This window comes from Diuraphis noxia, unplaced genomic scaffold (genome assembly GCF_037042655.1).
Source record: "Diuraphis noxia isolate RWA-SAM2 unplaced genomic scaffold, SU_Dnox_SAM2 contig0001, whole genome shotgun sequence".
In the NCBI taxonomy this organism is placed as follows: domain Eukaryota; kingdom Metazoa; phylum Arthropoda; class Insecta; order Hemiptera; family Aphididae; genus Diuraphis; species Diuraphis noxia.
This window is the reverse complement of record NW_028301711.1, coordinates 8,758,477-8,779,555: the sequence shown is the minus strand read 5'-3', so window position 1 is coordinate 8,779,555 and position 21,079 is coordinate 8,758,477. Positions and strand designations below refer to the sequence as shown.

The 21,079-nt window shown below is 28.2% G+C and overlaps 5 protein-coding genes across 5 annotated transcripts; 2 read left to right on the top strand and 3 right to left on the bottom strand.

Moving 5' to 3' along the window:
* The first annotated feature begins 5,855 nt into the window (after positions 1 to 5,855).
* LOC149059438 (uncharacterized) lies at positions 5,856 to 8,389 on the top strand. The gene is made up of 3 exons (XM_089215728.1): positions 5,856 to 6,324; positions 7,038 to 7,180; positions 8,004 to 8,389. Exons 1-3 carry the CDS (start codon positions 6,264 to 6,266, stop codon positions 8,232 to 8,234), a joined length of 435 nt encoding a protein of 144 aa, XP_089071854.1. The 5' UTR covers positions 5,856 to 6,263; the 3' UTR covers positions 8,235 to 8,389.
* A 2,161-nt stretch (positions 8,390 to 10,550) lies between these two features.
* LOC149059437 (uncharacterized) lies at positions 10,551 to 11,639 on the bottom strand. The gene is made up of 2 exons (XM_089224198.1): positions 11,149 to 11,639; positions 10,551 to 11,097 (listed from the first exon to the last, which is right to left on the bottom strand). The coding sequence occupies exons 1-2, from the start codon at positions 11,637 to 11,639 to the stop codon at positions 10,551 to 10,553; spliced, it is 1,038 nt and encodes a 345-aa protein (XP_089080324.1).
* A 614-nt stretch (positions 11,640 to 12,253) lies between these two features.
* Positions 12,254 to 12,885, bottom strand: LOC149059436 (uncharacterized). Its single transcript, XM_089217907.1, has 2 exons — positions 12,359 to 12,885; positions 12,254 to 12,279 (listed from the first exon to the last, which is right to left on the bottom strand). Exons 1-2 carry the CDS (start codon positions 12,876 to 12,878, stop codon positions 12,254 to 12,256), a joined length of 546 nt encoding a protein of 181 aa, XP_089074033.1. The 5' UTR covers positions 12,879 to 12,885.
* Positions 12,886 to 15,914: 3,029 nt separating this feature from the next.
* Positions 15,915 to 17,775, top strand: LOC149059435 (uncharacterized). Its single transcript, XM_089215907.1, has 5 exons — positions 15,915 to 16,165; positions 16,264 to 16,555; positions 16,750 to 16,866; positions 16,931 to 17,127; positions 17,438 to 17,775. The coding sequence occupies exons 2-5, from the start codon at positions 16,499 to 16,501 to the stop codon at positions 17,595 to 17,597; spliced, it is 531 nt and encodes a 176-aa protein (XP_089072033.1). The 5' UTR covers positions 15,915 to 16,165; positions 16,264 to 16,498; the 3' UTR covers positions 17,598 to 17,775.
* Positions 17,776 to 18,991: 1,216 nt separating this feature from the next.
* Positions 18,992 to 19,477, bottom strand: LOC149059434 (baculoviral IAP repeat-containing protein 7-like). The gene is made up of 2 exons (XM_089215908.1): positions 19,279 to 19,477; positions 18,992 to 19,209 (listed from the first exon to the last, which is right to left on the bottom strand). Exons 1-2 carry the CDS (start codon positions 19,401 to 19,403, stop codon positions 18,996 to 18,998), a joined length of 339 nt encoding a protein of 112 aa, XP_089072034.1. The 5' UTR covers positions 19,404 to 19,477; the 3' UTR covers positions 18,992 to 18,995.
* Between the last annotated feature and the right edge of the window lie 1,602 nt (positions 19,478 to 21,079).

Here is a 21,079-nt window from a genome sequence, read left to right as displayed (position 1 = left end):
ACCAAATGTTTATGTTAGTGTTATATATATTCAGTTTAATTTTCAAAAAGTTTTGACTTTTTTTGAATTATTAATAGACCACTGAAATTTTCGATTTTTTTGGTGTCGGTAAAAAAATTTTGGAACACCAAAAAAACTTAAAAATTTAATACAAAGTTCCTTATAAGTTGTTCTTATTGTAGCTAAAAAAAATTAAAAATCGTTGGTCACAATTTTTTTTTATAGGCGTTTATAGTTCAAATTTTTACGAAATATGTCGAAAACGCGAAAATTTGCAAGTAATTTTGAAGTTTAAAAATCATAAAATTTTTTCTGTTTATAACTAAGGATTAAAAATATAACACTAAGTTTTCCTTCAAATAGATATAGAGAAAACTCGAAGCGTCGTTATAGGAAAAATTTGAGGTGCATTTGAATTTTAAATTTTTTCGAAATAGCATAACCTCAAACGATTTTAAACATTTGTTATTATTCAAAAAGTATAAGTCGTAGATACTTGAAAATTTTACCAGTTATTTAGATTGGAATTTTCTTTACATGATTTAATTTTCAAAATATTTTGACTTTTTTTGAGATATTAATAGACAACTGAAATTTTCAATTTTTCAGAAAAATTTTTTTGAAGGGTTGATACAATTTTTTCGGCCCTATCAAAATACTTGAAAATTGAATACAAAGTTCCTCATAAGTTATTCTTATAGTAATTAAAAAATTATAAAAATACGTATTCACAATTCTTTTTTTTATTAGCATTTGAAGTTCAAATATTGACTAAATACGTAAAAATTACGAAAATTTGCAAATTATTTTAAGCTAGAAATGTATACAAAATTTTGTATACCACCCCACCACCTAATGTACAGCAGAGCTGCAGAGCGACATCCACTTACCCGCTTTTTTTTAATAATCACCTTAATTGAATATATTTATATATTTTTAGTAATATAGTACTAATTACCTTGAGCATTACACTGAACTTTTTGATATTTTCTCAAGTTGGAAATTAAATCTTACTCATTCATATAAATCATTTTCAAATATGCAACTATAAATTTGAAATATAAACTCGTATTATATATTATTATTTAAGTAAACACATATCTATATTAGGTACTTTGCTATGTGTTTAACGATTATTTAAAAACATGCTAACTTCCGAGTTATATTTATCACTATGGTTGTATATTATAATAAGATCAAGCTATCTTATATTGTACAATATCAATGGACATCCATAAATAATTAACTACTCATATTTTTATTTATTTTATTTAAAATCATTGTCGTACAAATAGTACCTATACAATTTATACCTATTTAGTATTCAAAATTAAGAAGTTTGTAAGAGGTTGAATTCAAAGTCACTGCAATTGCCAAAATATCTATTTTTATACTTAAATTAAATTATTACTGTTGTGTTGTTTATTTTTATAATTGTATTATAGTCCCAACTTATTTAGCTATTTATAAATATAATAAAAAAATAGACAATGAGAACATCGTAATCATTTAATTTCTTTTTCCTTCATCAATTCTACTATATCGTGAATCGTGGATTTAAGTCAAAACTCAGCTGGTTCCTACAGTAAAATCGTTATTTTGCGTTTTTTAAATTATTATTTTTTCAAAATTCATAATATTAATTATATCTAAAGTGTGTTTTGTGTAAGGTAAGTAATTATATTTTTAAATAATTTAGAATTATGAATGAAAATAAAATAATAATAAATATACAAAGATAAAAAAATCTGCTATAGGTATATTATAAGACGTGATACCGTTACTATTATACTAGTATTTATAACCAATGGTGATGCTGATGCTATACACTGCAAAAAAACCTTGGTAATTTCATTGTTGGAATGACAAATTCATATTAAAAATAATTTTGATATGAAAAATAGTAAAATAGCTATATAATTGACATCAATTAAAAATCCATATTTTATTAAAAATTATTTCGGACATTATTTTGTACCGTCCCCCCGTTTAAGTAAAAAAAATAGTAGGGGGTCTCCGTCGCTCCGCTCACTCCCACACACAAAAAAAAAATCGTGCTCTGTACATGCACTATAACAAGTAAATGACTATGAAGTAAAAAAAAAAATAGTGAAAATGTGAGTTAGGCTCTGCTATACACTATACAGTAGGTGTGATTAAAATGATTATAATACCAATCCATAAAATAGCAGAGGTAAAATATGTAAGTGATAATAATATTTAGAATAAACGTATAAATACAATAATTATAAGTGGCATAAAATGTAGGTTGTCAAAAAAGGTAATATAGTATAAAATTATAATTGCAATTAAATATATATAAATTATAAAGATATTAGGTATTGCAATTTGTAACATAAAAAAACGCAATTAATAAAAAAAATTGTATAAAATGATAGGTAACATTTATAAAAATAATATGAATAGTTAGATATAATAAAATAATAAAAACAATAATTATAATTACACTTAGACATATCTAAAATTAAGCACTCTGTTAAAATATTCTCTTTGTACCAGTTGAGCTATTATTTTTATACTTTGATTATTATTTACCTATTTACCTCCTCCATTTTACGGGTTGGTATTATAAACCTGAATTTAAAATATTTCAGAGTATCCGCCACCGGTATATTAGTTTGTGAGCAAATGACAAATGGTACATTTGGTTGAGGGTAAAAATGGTATATTTTAAAATGCAAAAAACAGAAGTTGAGGGAAACTAGTCAACAACCGGCCTGTATGCCTATATATTATATTTACAAAGTATTTTATGATAATATTGTAATTAAAGTAATTTATTATACTATTATAGGAAGATTGCAATCATTTTCCCCTAAAAACTTGCATTAAAATGTAAAATATAATACAATTATAAAATATAAAAATATATGTATGTTAAATGATTCAAGTATCACCATACAAATATTATTGTGAATAAAAATTGTACCTATGCAGCATTTGCAGTCTAAGTATTTACATATTTTTAATTTTAACAATAACAACTTATGGAGGAACTTGTATAAAATTGTCAAGCTTTTTAACTTACCAACATTTTGAGCTGTTGCCTTATACATCTAATAAAGTAATGTTACACTGGCACTAGGAATTTGTAACGCCGTTTTCCGGTGCACCGATGCGGTTACAAAATGTTACATAATACCAAACAGTTTTCAAGTCAAAATTTTGACCTTGGGGTGCCAGGGTAACACACCTTATTTGAATGAAGTGATTTTCAAATTTTGAATATTAAACGATTTAAACGTTATATCTTATCGGTACTTGCTTAAACCGAATATAGACATAATTACCATGTACTTGTAAACATGTATGATTTAGCTAGGATCATGAATATTGTATAATACACTATTTATATGTGAATTAAATATAATATAATAATATTGATGCGGGAAAAAATCCCATGCACATGTTATGTATATGATATAATAGAAATAAATTCAATATTGCATATTATTTTATAGAAAAATAATTGCCTTTCACACTATATTATAAATTTTATAAAAAGCATGCATGTATATGACGTGATTATATTATCTAGTCAGCTACAAACTTATAATAGGTAATAATAATAATAAATTAAAATGTTATGAATGTGATTATGATACCTACTATATCTACTATATCTTATACCGGTACTGAAACAAATTACTACTAATTGGTCAGTTAAAATTACATCTTGATTGAGTTTATTTTGTGTAGACTGTTGAATATACCGAAAGTTTAACCATTGTGACATACATTTTATGTATTTTATTAATTTTATGAAATTTTCAAGTAGATACGACTTATACTTTTTGAATAATAACAAATATTTAAAATCGTTTTAGGATAAATCGTTATCGTTACGCTATTTCGTAAAAATTTAAAATTCAAACGCGATTAACATTTTCTAATAATGATGCTTCGAGTCTTCTTACTCGAAGGAAAACTTATGGAAAACTTAGTGTTGTATTTTTAGTTCTTAGTTATATAAAATTAAAAATTTTATGATTTTTCAACTTCAAAATGACTTGCGAATTTTCGCTTTTTCTACAGATTTCGTAAAAATTCGAACTATAAACGCTTATAAAAAAAATGTGACTAACGATTTTTAATTTTTGTAGCTACAATAAAAACAACTTATAAGGAACCTTGTATTAAATTTTCCAACATTTATTTACCGACACTTCAAAAAAAAATTATCATAAAAATCGAAAATTTCAGTGGTCTATAAATAACTCAAAAAAAGTCAAAACTTTAAAATTAAACAGTATATAGATAACACTAACAAAAACATTTGGTGAAAATTTCAAGTATTTACAGTGATTAGTTTTTAATTACAACCATATAAAAAAATCAATTTGGTCGAAAACTGATTTTGCGTAAAAATTCCCATTTTTCCTTTTGATTTTCTCGATTTTTTTGAAAACTGTTGAAAAATGTATACTTTTTACCTTTTTAATGCACCAAGGATATTCACTTTTACATCGGAAACCACCCCCCAATGTTTGAAATTGAAGCATTATTTCGTCTAGTTATGCTGTACACAGACACAAAAACAAAAAAAATCACACATCGTTGTAAAATCAATACATTTATCACTCCGTTCAGAACCTAAAATATGTAACCTATGATAAAGGGTATAGCCGAAATTTAATGCGTTTTTGACAAAAATTCTTAGGATAGACCTTGAGATACACCTTTGCTCCGCAGCTAGAAACAAGACAAGGAACTACAAAACATGTCAAATTAAATAACTTTTGTTTTAATCAATATTTTAATTTTAATATAATTTACAAAGTTAATACATGTACGTGTAGCATAAAATTTTATTTTTATTTTATAGTACAGAATAATATACAAATTTTAATCTGATATAGTTTATATTTTTACAAATATATCTTTAAACTTTTGTGTGTGGGTTTTTTGTAGGTACTTACGTCAAATGTCGACACGATTTTTATGATATTTTGGAGTATTGGGAACAGACGATGGATACACAACCGACATATTACGTTTTAATGCCGGTCTCATATATTGTATGGGCAAATCTGACGCTTCTGTAGAAAATAATCTTTTGGATTATAGTACGCAGTGGTTTATTAATATAGAAACTGAACAATACAACGATATAAGTGATATAACAATTTTTCACCCAGTACAATTATTATAATATCGTACACATAAATTTACAATTTTGAGTGTTTACTATTTAGACTACTTTATAATATTCTTCTACGCCAGCGGGCAAGTTCATTGGCTCATTGCTTCGTTGTCGGTCCCGACTCAAGGGGTAGGTTACGTCATTGCACTCCAGGGACGGCACATAAGTATAGGAGTGGCATTTTTCAAACCGTGATTTATATTATTTCGATTATGGGCAAGAAAATGTGTACAAAATTCTTATGTGTCTTAACGATCACCCCTCCCTTAAATAAAATGTGAGGAATTAGATACTCCCTTTGTCACGCCCCTGCTCGGACCGACCACCGCTATTAGGTACGACTTCACGAATAAACACATTACATTACTGTAATATAAATTGTTTGGTGGGCGGGAGTATTAATCAGTAAAAGTCTGTGGTATGATGTCACTTTTATTTACAGCAGGTGGAAGGGATGGCCATGGCTACCACCACCACTAGCGATGAGGCGGCATATAAAATAGCTTGCGAAGGGTGTTTCACTACCATATTGCAATCAGAATACCAACTTCTTACAGTTCACCAGCTCATCCGTCTCGTTTCTCTCACTCATATAGATAATTTAATATTTTTCAACTGTTAGTTCGATTCCGTCAATTTTCTTCGTCATATTGAACCTAACCTAAATATAAAAAAGACAAAACCACAATGACGTCGATAGTAGTAGTGATTATGTCATTTATCGTTATTTTCATTATTCCCAGAGAGGCAGCCAGCATGCAATTAACTGATAATTTTAAATTTGGTAAGTACCGAAATGAATTTTCCCATTTCGTTATTCGTTAAATTGAATTTATAATACCACTAACCTTATTATATAGGTACTGTAGATATTAAATTTTATGACCAATTTTTTTTTATTTTGTATAAATATTGTCTTTATTTTAAATATAACTTCGCTACTCATACAGATACAGATAGAGTAAGTCCAATTACCCGTGGGAGATGCCCCATAATTGAAACAAGAAATTTTGATGTCATTTCTTATGATAAAGATTCGTCAAAGTTTGAAAGTTGTGCCACCATCGAATTCGAAATTCAGACTAAGTACGATACGGAAATGTCATTTTTCATGATATTTGGCAGTTTGAATTACTTTGGACAACGTATGTGTAAGCCAGGTACGTGATACAAATTATTATTTTAGTTTTTAGTATAGTACAATACATATATTAAACAGGCAGGACCAATTATGCATCGCATTTTTCGAAAAATGTGATACATTTAAATATTATGTATGTCGATATGATATATAGCAAATATACCAAAAATAACGCTTTTCTTATTTTTTATACAAAAGAAAAACATTGATCATAATTATCACACAAATTTTATTATATGTACCTATAGCCATTTTTATTAATTTAATTGGAAATAAAAAAAAAATTAAAATATAACCATAACAATGTTACTACAAACTACAATTTATGCCTTTTATAATCTTAGTATATTTTATTGAAATTAATATTATTTTGATCAAAAGTATAGAATTCAAAAAGGTTAGGTATACATTAATTGCGATTGAGTACGAAAAATTATATTTTAAATAAATTATTCTACAGTATTAGGTACCTATTTTAATATATAAATATGTTACAATTTTTGAAATTACAATTTGTATACATTATGTTATTATTCTATACGTGCTTTATTGTATTTGAGCATTAATAATTTAATTTCGTTCAATTCTTAATTAGTATTTTTACCGTTTCTAATAGTGATTTATAATGTACACGTTTAATTAATATTGTAATATGAATATGATTTAATAATGTACCTAATATCATAACACTTTCATTGAACACGTGTATTATAATTCTGTTTTATTCTGCAGATAATGAACGACCAGTAATGGTATTTACCTGTACGCCACAATCGGCTTCGCCGCCAGCAAATCCATACACTGATGGAAGTTTGATCATGAGGCTATACGGCCGATTCATCGAATCGAATGACGGATACGATGTCAGATGTGCCGTAAGTATTTTGTGCTTACAATAGTTTAGGATTTTCCAACCAGTCCATTTGTAAACATATTTAAATTCGTTATTAAAATGTGATTCAAAAAAATCATTTCATATTTTGAATTCAAAATTATTATAATCAAATAAGACGGAGAGATTCTGCGCCGCAAAGCAACGTAAAGTTCGATCATATAATAACATATTGCATTAAGAGTGTGCCACACCCGTATTCGTTGTCTCAGTCTTACAAACGCGTATCAAAGAAAATTTACGCTCAGCAGTTCACGTTTTACTCTGTTAGCTTAAAAATTAGAGTGAATTGACTTATTATGAAACTTGATGATAGTACAATTATCTGTGTTTTGTTGGATATATTTTTACGATAGTCCAGTTTTTAAGTTAATTATGCTTGTATGATAAATTGTAAAATAAAATTTGTCATAATTCGCTCAAAAAATGAAGTATCATAAAAATACTTACAACAAAACATAGATAATGTTCTTATTATCAAGTTTCATAGTAGGTCTATTCACTATAATTTTTAAGCTAACTGAGTAATACGTGAACTTCTGACTATAGTGCTGAGCGAGAATTTGCTATGTTACACGCTTGTAACACCGAGACAACAAATACGGATGTTGCGCCCTCTTAATATACGGGATAAACATAGGAATCATACAGCATAATTGCTATAGTGGTGTGACTGAATTAGATTGAATAAGATCTTTTGCCCCTAGATATACGTGCTTCCACCAAATTTCTTTTGTTATTTTCCTCACATAATATGTTTAAATTGATTAAGTTTTTTCTATTTATTTTGTTCTTGCTTATTCAAGATGTACAAAAACGTCGAAGGCATGATGTACCTGATGGCGATTAGCGCTAATAAATCGTGCGATGGCTTGCCGCATATGTTGGCCAATTCACAGGCGAGTTTCCCCGAAGGGTACGCGTTGCTGCAGTCGAATATATCCAGATACAGTCAAAGACGCAAGCGCTCGATATCGGACACAAAAAATACAATTAAAAATCACTCTGGCTCCAGATTTTTCTGGCGCACAGGCTAACATTTGTTTTATATTTTTACATAAATAAATATTGCCCTGATTCTAGTTTTTACATCATATAATATCAAAAACATTTAATTTTGTACTTAATTTATCTTGGCAGTAGCCAATGTTTAACAGACAAAAACATTTAAATTTTCTGTAAAATAAGTGATCAAGGGTACTTTACTTTTCATTTATCAATATTATTTTCAATAATTGTATTTTATAAAATTATAAAACATAATAAAGAAATATTCATACCAATTATTTGAAGTTATGACATTATTATCAACCAATAATATAAACATATTTTTATTTATATTTAAAATTCTATCAACCGGAACTTATAGCCTATAGGTGTAGGATTGCTTAAATTTTAACACAATGGATAGCTCTGTGTGAGCGTGTGTATGTGAGCATAGAACCAATTATGAAAAGACAAATAATTCATTTATTTAAAATAATTTATATTGCAAAACAAATAACAATTGCCTGGTCATTAAGTAACTACTAACTAATAATATTTCAATAAATTTATGCATTATTTGATAGACATAGATATACTTTGTATATTTAGAGTTTAAATTTTTTAAATATGGTGGAACTAATAGGTATTTTGAGTCATTGATTAGAATATTTTTTGATGATATATGTTGACTTATTTTTTAATGGATCTAGCTTTTATATTGTATTGTCGGTTTAGATACAGATTTGCAATACTCACAATAACGGATTTTATTTTGATATTTTCTCATAATTCATTTAAAACTATAGCTATCAATAACCAGTAACAATAAGAAAAGCTACTTGCCCCTCAAATTTATTGTTACTAATATTAAATGATCACTGAATATTAACTCAGATACTACAATAACTAGTACTGATTTCAAATTAACTAAGAATGCAACTACCTAATAACATTAATGTAAATTATATATATTATTTTATAACTTATATATGTATCGAAAATACCAAAAAAGTACTTAATGAGTTACTGTTGTAGTGTTGTCATCTTAGGAATACCTTGTTTTAATTTGTTTTATTCTGCTTGTTTTTGTAAGCAGTAACTACACAAATAGGTGCTCCAGTTTGATGTCTTAGAGGTATATTACACAATTATACTACTAAAATTTATATGAATATAAGTATCAATTGACTAAACTTTTTTTAAACAAGCTTTAGGACGCTAATGATATTATAAAGGTATAATAATATATATGAACATAATATTTCAAATGTATATTTAGGTAATTTTCAGTGGTCACCACTTATTTGACTCACTTAGGGTTCAAACCGTTTCAGTCCATTCACTGAATTATCCAATAAGGGGAAAAGGCACCAAAAAATATTTTTTATTCTTTGTACTTCAAAATATTTACTCAGATTTTAGTTATTATTTAATATTATTTATAATAATAAAAATAATCTATGGATATTTAATTAAAAACATATGTTCAATAAAAAATAATGTACTAAAATATAACTTGTACACTCGTATGCTAGGTAACCTACCTGAAACTATTCATGAAATAATCATAGATTAATGATAATAAATATATACCTACGCCACGGACTACTACACTGGACTGGAAACGAGACGTTTACCACCGGGCCGCTTAGTGTCCTCAAGAGAGGTGAAGTAAGGGGAAATAGTACATGAGCTAATCTGGCGCCATCTATACTTCAATGATAAACCTCTAACCAAATATTGAATTCCCGCCAAATAGACCTACATTTATACATAATATATATTATATTATACTAGCTGAACCCGTGCACTTCGTAGCCCGTTAAAAATTCTCTTTTATGGTCCATAGTTCATATTGTGTGTTAAATTAATTTCATCTGATGATGCTATCAGTATATTTTTATACATAATAGCCGACCCGTCACAGCTTCGCCCGTGATTGGTTGTTTATTTTGCCTTCGGACCATGATATGTAGAATTTTTTATTCAAATATTATTGTTTATTGTGATCGGCTAGTAAATATAAAAAACGGTTTCTAGCGTTACAAATGATAAAAATAAATACTGATAAAAAAGAAATAATTTATGGTTGATAAAGATTTATTAAAGAAAATTTATTAAAGATTTAATAAAATTTATTAAAGAAAAAAAAAGAATTAAAATATGAATTTTATAAGACTTCTGAGTATATGATGTTTTTTGTTATATTTCCTGTTGAAATTAAAATCATAAGATGATTCGGGTCTCCAGTTCGAGAAAATGCCACGTATAATTGCCCATGTGAAAAGCACTCTGTACGAAGATCTACGCCAACGTACTTGAATGTTTGACCTTGTGCTTTGTTTATGGTAATGGCAAAAGAAACTTTAACCGGGAAAAGTAAATTGCAAGTCATTTAATCGAGTGCGCTCTGTAAGAAGAATATCTTCACAAAAATCATTTCTGAACTGTTCCCACAAAGATTGAGGTTCAGACGGTTGGCAGAAAACTATGATTATTGCGAATAATTCTCTTAATTTTGAAGGACTTTCTGAAAGAGTTGCCTCCGCTAGAGTATTTTTCCATTGCTCGTCATTTTCTAAAAGCCCAAGAGCAAAACAGGAAGCTTTAAAAGTCGCGTGAATGACTCCATCAAAGGCCTTCAAGCTTTCAAATGAAGTAGGACCTTGTACATAATTTAGTAACAATCTTAAATGGAAGCACTCACTTTGATTTGGGTGAATCGTGTAAATTCTACCAATGGCAGTGTCCATTTTTATTCCTGGCCAACCTGGAACATCTTTTCCCCGTCTTCTCTTTAACCAGCCTCTGCTATTATCCCAGGTGTAATAAGAAGGAACTTCATGATAGAACAGTGTTTTCGCAAAATCATCATGTGAACACAGTTCAAAAAATGCAGTTAGTGTCGTTTTTCTTGGATTTTCAATAACTTGATGAAGATTATTATCATTAAAGAAAACACGCTGTCCATTTTCTAGATGAACAGCCAAGTGCTGAACTGTCGGATCTCTATCATGGATTTCAAAATTGAAAATTCTCCAAAACGCTTCAGAAGTACATATGTATCGACCATTCAAAAAATTTGTAATCTCATCGTTTTCACGATTAACAGAAAAAGTAGCTCTATCTGATCCTTTATTAATATATTTACATATGTATTTTATCGCTTTAACCGTATGACAGTATTCTACGTTAATATGCGCATTAAAGCACCTAGATAGCACTGGACAATACGGTACAACCCAACAGTTGTCAACCACGATTTCTGTTTTACCACGAACTTTTAATATTGCAGTATAACCTCCATCATCTGGTGATCTCCGTCGGTAAGTCGGATAACCATCATCTCCAGTTTGAGTATCCTTGACCAATTTGTGAGGGTATTTCTTACTACATTTTCCAATATTCATACATGGCGATCTAATATTTAACTCGCCGCATGGGCCATGAATCATATTCTTGCAAACTACTTCATAAAGTATAGGATCTCTGTCTTTGTTTGGTATCTCGGCAGAAATAATTTTATCAATTTCATCTGGCTGAATTTTCGTTTGTAACCACAAAAGAGTGTGGCAGTGTGGCAAACCTCGTTTTTGCCATTCAACACTGTAAACATAACAATTTACATCTCCGAAAATATATTTATTTTTTAATACATGCATAAACTTTTTTAGTTTGAGATGAAAAACTCTAGAGATTATATCGTGTCCATCAAACGACTTTTGATCTTGAAATAATTCATTTTTTATTTCCGGCCATTCCGGGTTGCATGTAAAAGTAATAAATAAATCTGGACGGCCAAATTTACGAACATAAGTCATGGCATCCTGATTTTTTTCATGCATGTAACGTGGGGAGCCAGTAAAAGAGGAAGGAAGAATTACTTGTTGCCCAACATTATTAGCATTAATATTTGCATCATTGTTAACAGCATCTCGGAGGTGAACATAATCATCCGCACGTAGTTGTTTTTGATGGTTACGAATAAAGTGTAGTCTTTCAGGAATCAATTTTGCCATCATATCTACGGCGAATTGGCTGAATAATGTTTTGTAATAATGTAGATGATTTAGACTTGTTTCTCTAACCATAAACCTATAAGAATAAAATTGCATGCAGGATACAGTTTTGGTTCGATTTTGGTTATTTTCCTGTAATATATTAATGTGATAACCGTCTTCGCCTCTAGTATACATCAATGGATATTGCAGTGCATCATAAGATCTATTCAATTCGGAAACTCGACTCAATTGTCCACTCCGACCGTGCAGAACTATATCTCTGGGACCTTTATCTTCATTAACTAATAATACAGCTACTTCATCGATGGTAGGTGCATTATATTGACCTCTGTGTTCATCTTGAGGAACTCTGTCAGCATGAATAATTAACTTTAAGTTTTGCAACTCATCAAAAGACCTCGACTCCAGATTAGATCTAAAGCTCTGTATGAGGTGATTGTTTTCACGCAAAACTGTTTGCAATGATTCAATGAGACCTCTTTTCATATTTGGAATCATATTTGTTCGAATAGATATTTGATCCGACTCTGACATAAAATATATTTGTAAAAATTTAGCATTATTTCCAATTTCGGGTAATAAACTACCTATTAAATGATGCACTTGACCCTGAATTTTAAAAGAGGGCATGAAGTTCCCTTCACTTATTTCGTTTGCTCCAAACGATGTCATTTGAAACAGAGTGTTATACCGTCTAGCATTATCAAAGAAATGTTTTGATAGAGGGTGAGAATTATCAATTAAACTTTTAATTAGGTCTGGAAGATCCTCAAATTGGTGTAAAACAACTTTACCGTCAGCGCAGCAAAGTCCATGGGTTTCATCTTTCCATTTTTTTGCATGGCACTTAGGACATAATATAGTCATTCGTCCAATTTGAAGCGCTTTAATATTTAAATAATCAATCTCGGATTGATAATTAAACGCTGATTTCATACTCAAAGCGTTACGTTGCTCCTGAGCACGTGTTTGAGAACGTTCTGGTGTGTTATTTTGTTGCCTTCTGTTATACATTCGAGATGCATTGGCAGTTCTTCTGCTAATGCGTGCTCTTTGCGCTCTCGGCATGATAATGAATTGGCCACTTACTCAAAATTTGGGTAAGAAAAAAAGGTAAAAAAACTAAGTACAAATTATGCCAGTGTGCTGATGCCAGTGACTGATGTTCTCTTAGATTGTTTACTATAATGTAATATTACAAAAACTTTAGCCACAGCAACGCGTGGCCGGGTCGGCTAGAAATATTATAATATACAAACATGCCCGATAAACCAATAGCAACCACTATATAATACACTACTTATTATTATTTTAATCTGCAACAATAAACTAAATTTTTTATAATTTAGTTTGTTTTTTTCTAGACAGATGGCGCCACTGTTGTATTTTTGACATACAGATTTCCTACATTTCGGGTGGATTTTCATAAAATATTCTTTCATAATAACCTTGTCCTATCAGTATCCAATAGTAACTATATGTCATACAATAAGTTTACCATATGTTTCCATTTTATATAAGAACAACTCATCCTCTTTGGGTCTGCAACCTATAGAACCGTAACAACTAAAAATATTTAGTATATTTTTTGGCCGAAAGAGGGCGCCACTACTTTGATTCTGTTTTTGATTTTGTATGAACTTTATACTTTTTTTTTATTGACAAAAGTGTTACTATAACCTTCAGCGGAGTGTCGGGTTTCAGCCAAAAAAAATTTCAACCAAATCGGTTCAGTAGTTTTCTCGGTTAGCGCGGTCTAAGAAAAACCCTTACAATTTTATATAATAGTATAGATATTCAACTCATATTATGTGATAAATTTTCACAACACAGTTAAAATATTAATAAAGAATGTTGAACGCAAACATAGATACAAGCGTATAGTATTTTTCAAACGTATATGATTAAATCTATGTTCACGTTCAACATTAATTGTATTTTTCACATTACAGATTTCAATGTTAATAATATAATCATACGAATTCATGGTTTACACAAACATAATAAGTTTTAATAGTTGTCAATTAATTTTCTTTTTACGAAATACAATACATTATTTGAAATTTATACAACATTTTGTAGGTAGTAATTAAAATATAATATCTTATAAGAATTATATCAACAATTTTCGTATGTATAAAGCGTATAATAATAATAATAATAATAACCTTAAAAGCGTTTAAGTATAATAGGGTTATATGAATATGGTTTTAATAAAAGAAAAAAAAATAATAATAAATGTTATTTTAAAACTGTGTATAATTGATTATCGTTAAAGAATCGTAGAAAATATTAATGAAGAATGTTGGACGCAGACATAGATACAAGCACATATTAGCACATCTTATTAAATCTATGTTCATGTTTAACATTAATTGTATATTTCACATCACAGAATTCAATGTAAGTTTTAATAGTTGACAATGCATTTTCTTTTTTTACAAAATATAATACATTATTAGTAATTAAAATATAATATCTAATAAGAATTATATTAATAATTTTTGTATATAGGTATAAAGCGTATAATTATAATAATAATAATAATAATACCCTTAAAAGCGTTTAAATATAATAGGGTTAGATGAATATGGTTTTGATTAAGAAAAAAAATAATTAATAATAATAGTAATATAATAAATGTTATTTTAAACTGTGTATAATAATTGTTTATCGTTAAAAGAATCGTAGCGATTTTAATATTTACTATTATTCTTCGACACCGTTTTTACAATATTATATTAAATAACAATATAATTAATGTTTTAAAGTGTATACATCTTAGGAAATTGTTTTATTGTTAGTTAAAATTTTAACGATGAGATATATTTCTCATCATATCTAAAACAAAAAATGCTTAATATGTTTCGGGTACAGGTACGGCGTTAATACTAGCAGGGAATGGGTTACTTTCTAAATGAACTCCTTTTGTTAAAAACCGATTACATAATATACATCGTGTATAATAACAATGATCTTTAAACGCTTCTATATCATTAAATCGAACAAACTGGTATATAGGATTGTAAGTTCGAAAACCAAAAGATCTTTCATCATGATAACATGCACTGCTACACCACTTTTGGGTTCCTACATTTTGTATACACAGTTCAACTAATGTATAATTTCGAAGTGGATCGGTTAAAATATTTAATACATGATCCTTTACCATAAATGGGTAATAATCTCCTACAAATGTTAAGGTGATTTCTGGGTTAGAACGATGATATTCTAAAGATTCTAGAACATTGTTGATTTTTCTATTCCGTGTATTGTTTGAAACGATTGAAGGCATACTGTAATTTATATTTTTAAAAACAATTTTTAATTGAATATTGTACACGTATACAATAATAATGTCGATGTATTCGTTTGAATCGTTCTATATGTAACGTACACCTACCTACCTATATTAAAATTTTTTATAAAAAAAATAATATCTATACTAACGATATATACTTACATTGTTATTTTGTGAAGTTGAAATATTCGAAAAAAAAATTGAACTTTTTCCGTGTGTGTTGGTGTTGAGCGTCGTGATGTGGTATGATATATTATAAGTTAGTGGAACCGTTGTTCAATACAATGCTTGCGATAAAACTGTTGATGTTTTTTTTTTTAGCTAGGTAAGTAAAAAAAAATTAAATTAGATTTATAACTATTTTATGTTGTATGTTTAATGATATATACTTGCAATGTTCTTTGAGAAGTTGAAATATTAAAAAAAACTTTTTTCCGTGTGTCTATGTGCTGAGCAGTGTGAAGCGAATGATATGATGTGACATAATTACTCTCGGTTGATGGTCATTTATCCCTGCTACACTTTTAGCATTACTACGGAAAGACTATCTTGCAGTCGTGCAGCAGGCGCTGCAACGCCCTGGATGTTGCTTTGCATATGTTTTATATCAACGTTATGTTTTATATTAATTTTACGCGAATAACAATATTTCTGCATGGTGCATTAAAATAATTATTCATATGAGTAGCGATATAATATACTATTACTATATACCTACTATCAAGGAGGCGCACTACAGTATTCTTTTTATTGCAGGCGCTGCCCACTACTATTACTATTATTATTGGTCTCAATAATAAAAAAATATAGTCGCACATAATTTACCATCTCTATCAAACAATATAATTTTACACTTCCCGTTTCAGTGTGCTTCAACTGTGTTTAACACTCAATACAAAATAGCAAGACACTTTTAGAGACAGTACGTAAATCCACTCAATATATTTTATAGCTACAAGTTATATCTGAATAAATAAATAATAAAAAAAAAATGTCATTTGTTAGCTCATTAAATAGTAGTAACGAAGAATCGATGATCGAAAGTGATGTAAGTACAAAATAATATGTTTTTTATATAATTTATATTTATTAGTTATATTTTGGAGATGATTAAATACAATAGTTTATTTTGTATAATACTGAACTATGTTGGTTCGGTATTATACATAAAGATGCAAATAAATAGGTGTAGCGTATATATTTTTACTAGATTTTTAGTTACCAAATTTTATTTTATTTCAGAACGATTATAATAATGAGAGTATGAATAACGAGGTTAAATCGGTGAAAAAACAAAACATGCGTAGTAAAAATAAAAAACAAGTAAAATCAAATAAGAACAAAACAATGGCTAGAAAAGTAAGTTAAACAAAACATTTACAGTATAGTAAAAAAATTACATTTTTATTTTTTTTTGTTTTAGAATATTTCATATTTGGATAATATTGAAAGTTTGCTAAAAAATGAAAAAATTGAAACTGATATCATAAATACTATTACAGTAAAACAAGGTGATAATTTGATAAATGTTAAGTCTCCAACTGACGACAAAAGTTCCGAGTACTGGACTATCAGCCACTATAAAGTCAAAAATATTAAGAATGTTGATAGCAAGAACAGGTAATATAATATATTATATGATTTATATATGGGGAGACCAGGACAATTTTTGGATAAACGCTTTTATTACGAATGTAAACTAGTGAATAACATTAAATTATTATCCCTACAAAGCGATACACATTTCTGTCAACTTATATGCTCTTTATTATTTAATCACCAATATTCAAAAATGTATTAACATTATTCACTTCGTCCAGCTATCCGCTTACCCCAGAATATAATATACTTGTAATAAATGTAATATATGTTTTTTTAATAATCATATTACAGTTAGATTAAAAAAAAAATTTTATATTTTTTTTTATAGATGGAAAGAAGCTGAATGTAGTCTTAAAGTAACGATAACCGACCAAGCAAAAGATCAAGAACTTAAGAATAATTTATCAGAGGTTGTACAAACAATATTCACACGCTTTATGTCTGATCCAAAGAGGAAGATAGTAAGATCTAAATTATCAAAGACATAATAATGTATTTATTAATGACGGTAGAAAAAAATTTGAATATATAATAGGTACTATGCAAAATAAAAATTTTTCAGTTTAAATATACTTGTGTTATGAAACATATTTATACATCACTCACATTATATATCAATTAAATATCTGTTACTATTATATTGTAAAAATAAATTATATATTTATACATAGTATTTTATTTATGTATGTAAAAAAAAAAAAATGATTGTATATTTATTTTAAAATGTAGTAAAAAGTAGTGTAGGTACATGAGTTAGTATCATGAAACGTAAAATAAAAAATAATAATAATAATATAAATTACTGGTTAACAGCTGATTGAAAAAAAATTAGACTACTAAGTCTTGCAATATCATATCTGATAATGAGTTATAATGATACTGTAATAATTCATACATAAAAGAAATATCGTTAGACTCCATATTACTATAACTTAAGTCATAATTCTGAATATATTGGTTTGTAAATTCATTCCGACGACAAGAAGAAGGTAACCCGTTTACATCTGCCATGATTAGTGAATATGCTGTGTCAAAAGTCTTTTGATGACTTGACAATTTTTTTTTGTTTTTCAATAATATATAAATCAATACAGTGTTGCAATTGTTTCAAACGGTGTAAATCGATATGTGATAAAGTAATATAATTTTCATTAGAATGTAATATAATTGAAGACTGTTTCACATTAACAGAATAACTTAAATTGTCAGTTATTCTTACACGTTTACATCGAGTTTGCAGATTATCGATAATTGCATTGTAATTATTTTCACACATTAATGTAAGCCATTGTTCTAGATCAAGGTTTAAAATCTTTTTAGTTATTTTACATTCTAATAATATAACGATTGAAATCTTTTTGTTAACAAGCAATCCAACTGTTACACTTTTTTTGCCATACGGTCGAATTTCGAATACCTACTTTGAAACAACCGGTGAAATCATATTATTGTAGCTAGCGGCCTTTAAATTCTTATCGATTTTTTTTTGTTCTGAGGAATTACGTTTGTTAAAGTAGTGTTCTGATTGTTAGAGTGTTTATCATATACTGATAATATTGCTAAATATAACAACATTTTATACTAAAATTATTTAAAAATAAAAAAAAAATGCAAAAAAGTAAATACGTGACCTAATTGATAAGTGTGGAAGGGGGAGAGAAAGATTATTAATTATTAATGATTATATACTTACATTAATTTGCATCAAACCTGAAATTAAACCTTATATATTTAAACAGAACTTCACGCCTTATCCATTAGGTCACGTATTTACAAGATAAAGGATTGAATAATAACACATTTAAGTTGTTTAATAGAATTCGATAATTTATTCGATACCTATTATATAACATTTTTTATACATATATTATATACATCTTAATATACTAGCAAGTGGTATCATATGATTCAATTTCACAATTACATTTAGATCTTCCGCATTTGGTTTTTACATATTCAACAAAGTGATTTCCTTTTGATAATAATACATATATACATTCCGGATTATGTCTCGAGTGTTCAATCCATGGTATATCATCTTTTTTCCAATCGTGTAAGACAAGTCCGCAGGAAAAACATTCTACAACATCTTTTACTCCTCTGAATATGAAACCACAATCAGCCAATAAATATTTATTTTGAGGTATATTTGATGGTAATATATCATACGTTTTTAATCTGGATGTAAATGTAATGTATTCCGGATATGCTGGGAATGATTTGCTTCGTACTAAAGAAACTAATGAAGAAATGTCATTGCTAGTTTTTTGTAAGTTCATGTTTTTAAATGACATTGAAAATCAAAACGTATTACTATAAAAAATATATTCTTAAGAGATACGAAAATAAACATAAAACACAACTTGGTTTAACGATAGTTAATTAGTTACTAAAATGTAAAGAAAATTAATTTTGACACTAAAGAATTACAGCACAGTGTAGCCAACATGTGTAAATAATAAATTAATTGTAAATTATTACTGTTAGTAGTCAGATTGTTACTTTTAAAACCACTATCTATTATAATTGGATTACAAAAACATCGTAAAAATTCGTTAACAAAAGATTGTAGTATATTCGATCATTGTATAATCTAACGAAAGTTGAAGTATTTCTAAACTCTATTGCATATCCGTATGATAATTTAAATTTAGATTTTTCAAAATCTAAAAACAAAAATTTCATTATTTTTGTGTAACAGACGATGTAGGTACACAGTTTTATAATGTGTTATACTTGTTGAGATTTTGTGTTACACAGTGAACGTGTGTAGAAATCTCTTTGTAAAAAAGGTGCTCAGAACATACATTAGGGTTTTTGAGAATTTGTGTTACACGGTGGAGCATGTAGGAATGCCCCTTTGAACTAATGAAATCTCCCTGTAAAAAAGGTGCTCAGAACATACAAATACATACTACTGGCTCAATATGTTGTCTGAAATTAAATTTACGAATTCACTTATAAGGTTTGTACGAAAACAATAAGGAAATACATTCAAAACATTTTAAACTATTCGTTATGAACCTTAGTCTGCGGTGCCCTCGGAAAACACTCGTAGTGCCCTTAGGTCACCTCGTTGCATAGTTTGGCAACCACTGCTCTATAAAATTAACGTAATCTCAGTTCTTTGATTTATAAAGTAAAACATTTTAAAGTAAGTATACTTTTTTACAGAGTGTTCAAATACCTATGTGTAGCGTCCCAGCATAGGACGAACGACTGGTGTTGAGGTTGATGGATTGAAGGAAATAAGTATAACAACTTGATTTGTGATTAATTATTATAATTTATTTGATTGCGAAGTGTATAAAACACTATTACCGAACACAAATGATTTAATTAAAAATATTCTAAGTTCAAATGATTAATTTAGAACGGTGTCTGGCGTGAAGGTGCTTGCACTAACTCTGATGGCTTACGTCTGATTTGGGTCTAATCGGGGCTCTCCTATACAGGGTGATTTTTTTATCATGAACCAGTTAATATCTCGGTAAGTATTAGGAATTTTAAAATAATTTTTTTTTTAAACTTTCTAGGTTTTACTATTTTACACTGTGTTACAATTTTCATAATTTTAACTACCTCCCTTATTAGATAAAACACTATCAACTTTAGATTTTCAAATGGTAATACCTATTTTTAATAACGAAAATCTATAAACATACTGAAAAAAATAATTTTAACGTTTACAGAATTTTATTTGAGTAATTAGTTTGCGACTTATTAATGCTTAAATATTCGTTCAATTTGCTGCTACTGGGCAATTTTACAAACCCAACAGTAAAAACCAGAAGTCAAAATGAAATTTTATCTCAATTTGACAATACCCATAACGGTCATTATCGATAATAACAAGATAGATAAACAATACCAATAAAAAAAAAAAAAAAAAAAAAGGTGTCTTATCATCACTCCCACCCGAACGCCAAGTGTCGGTGAACGACTAGCCAGCAGAAGCGCAGCTGTATCA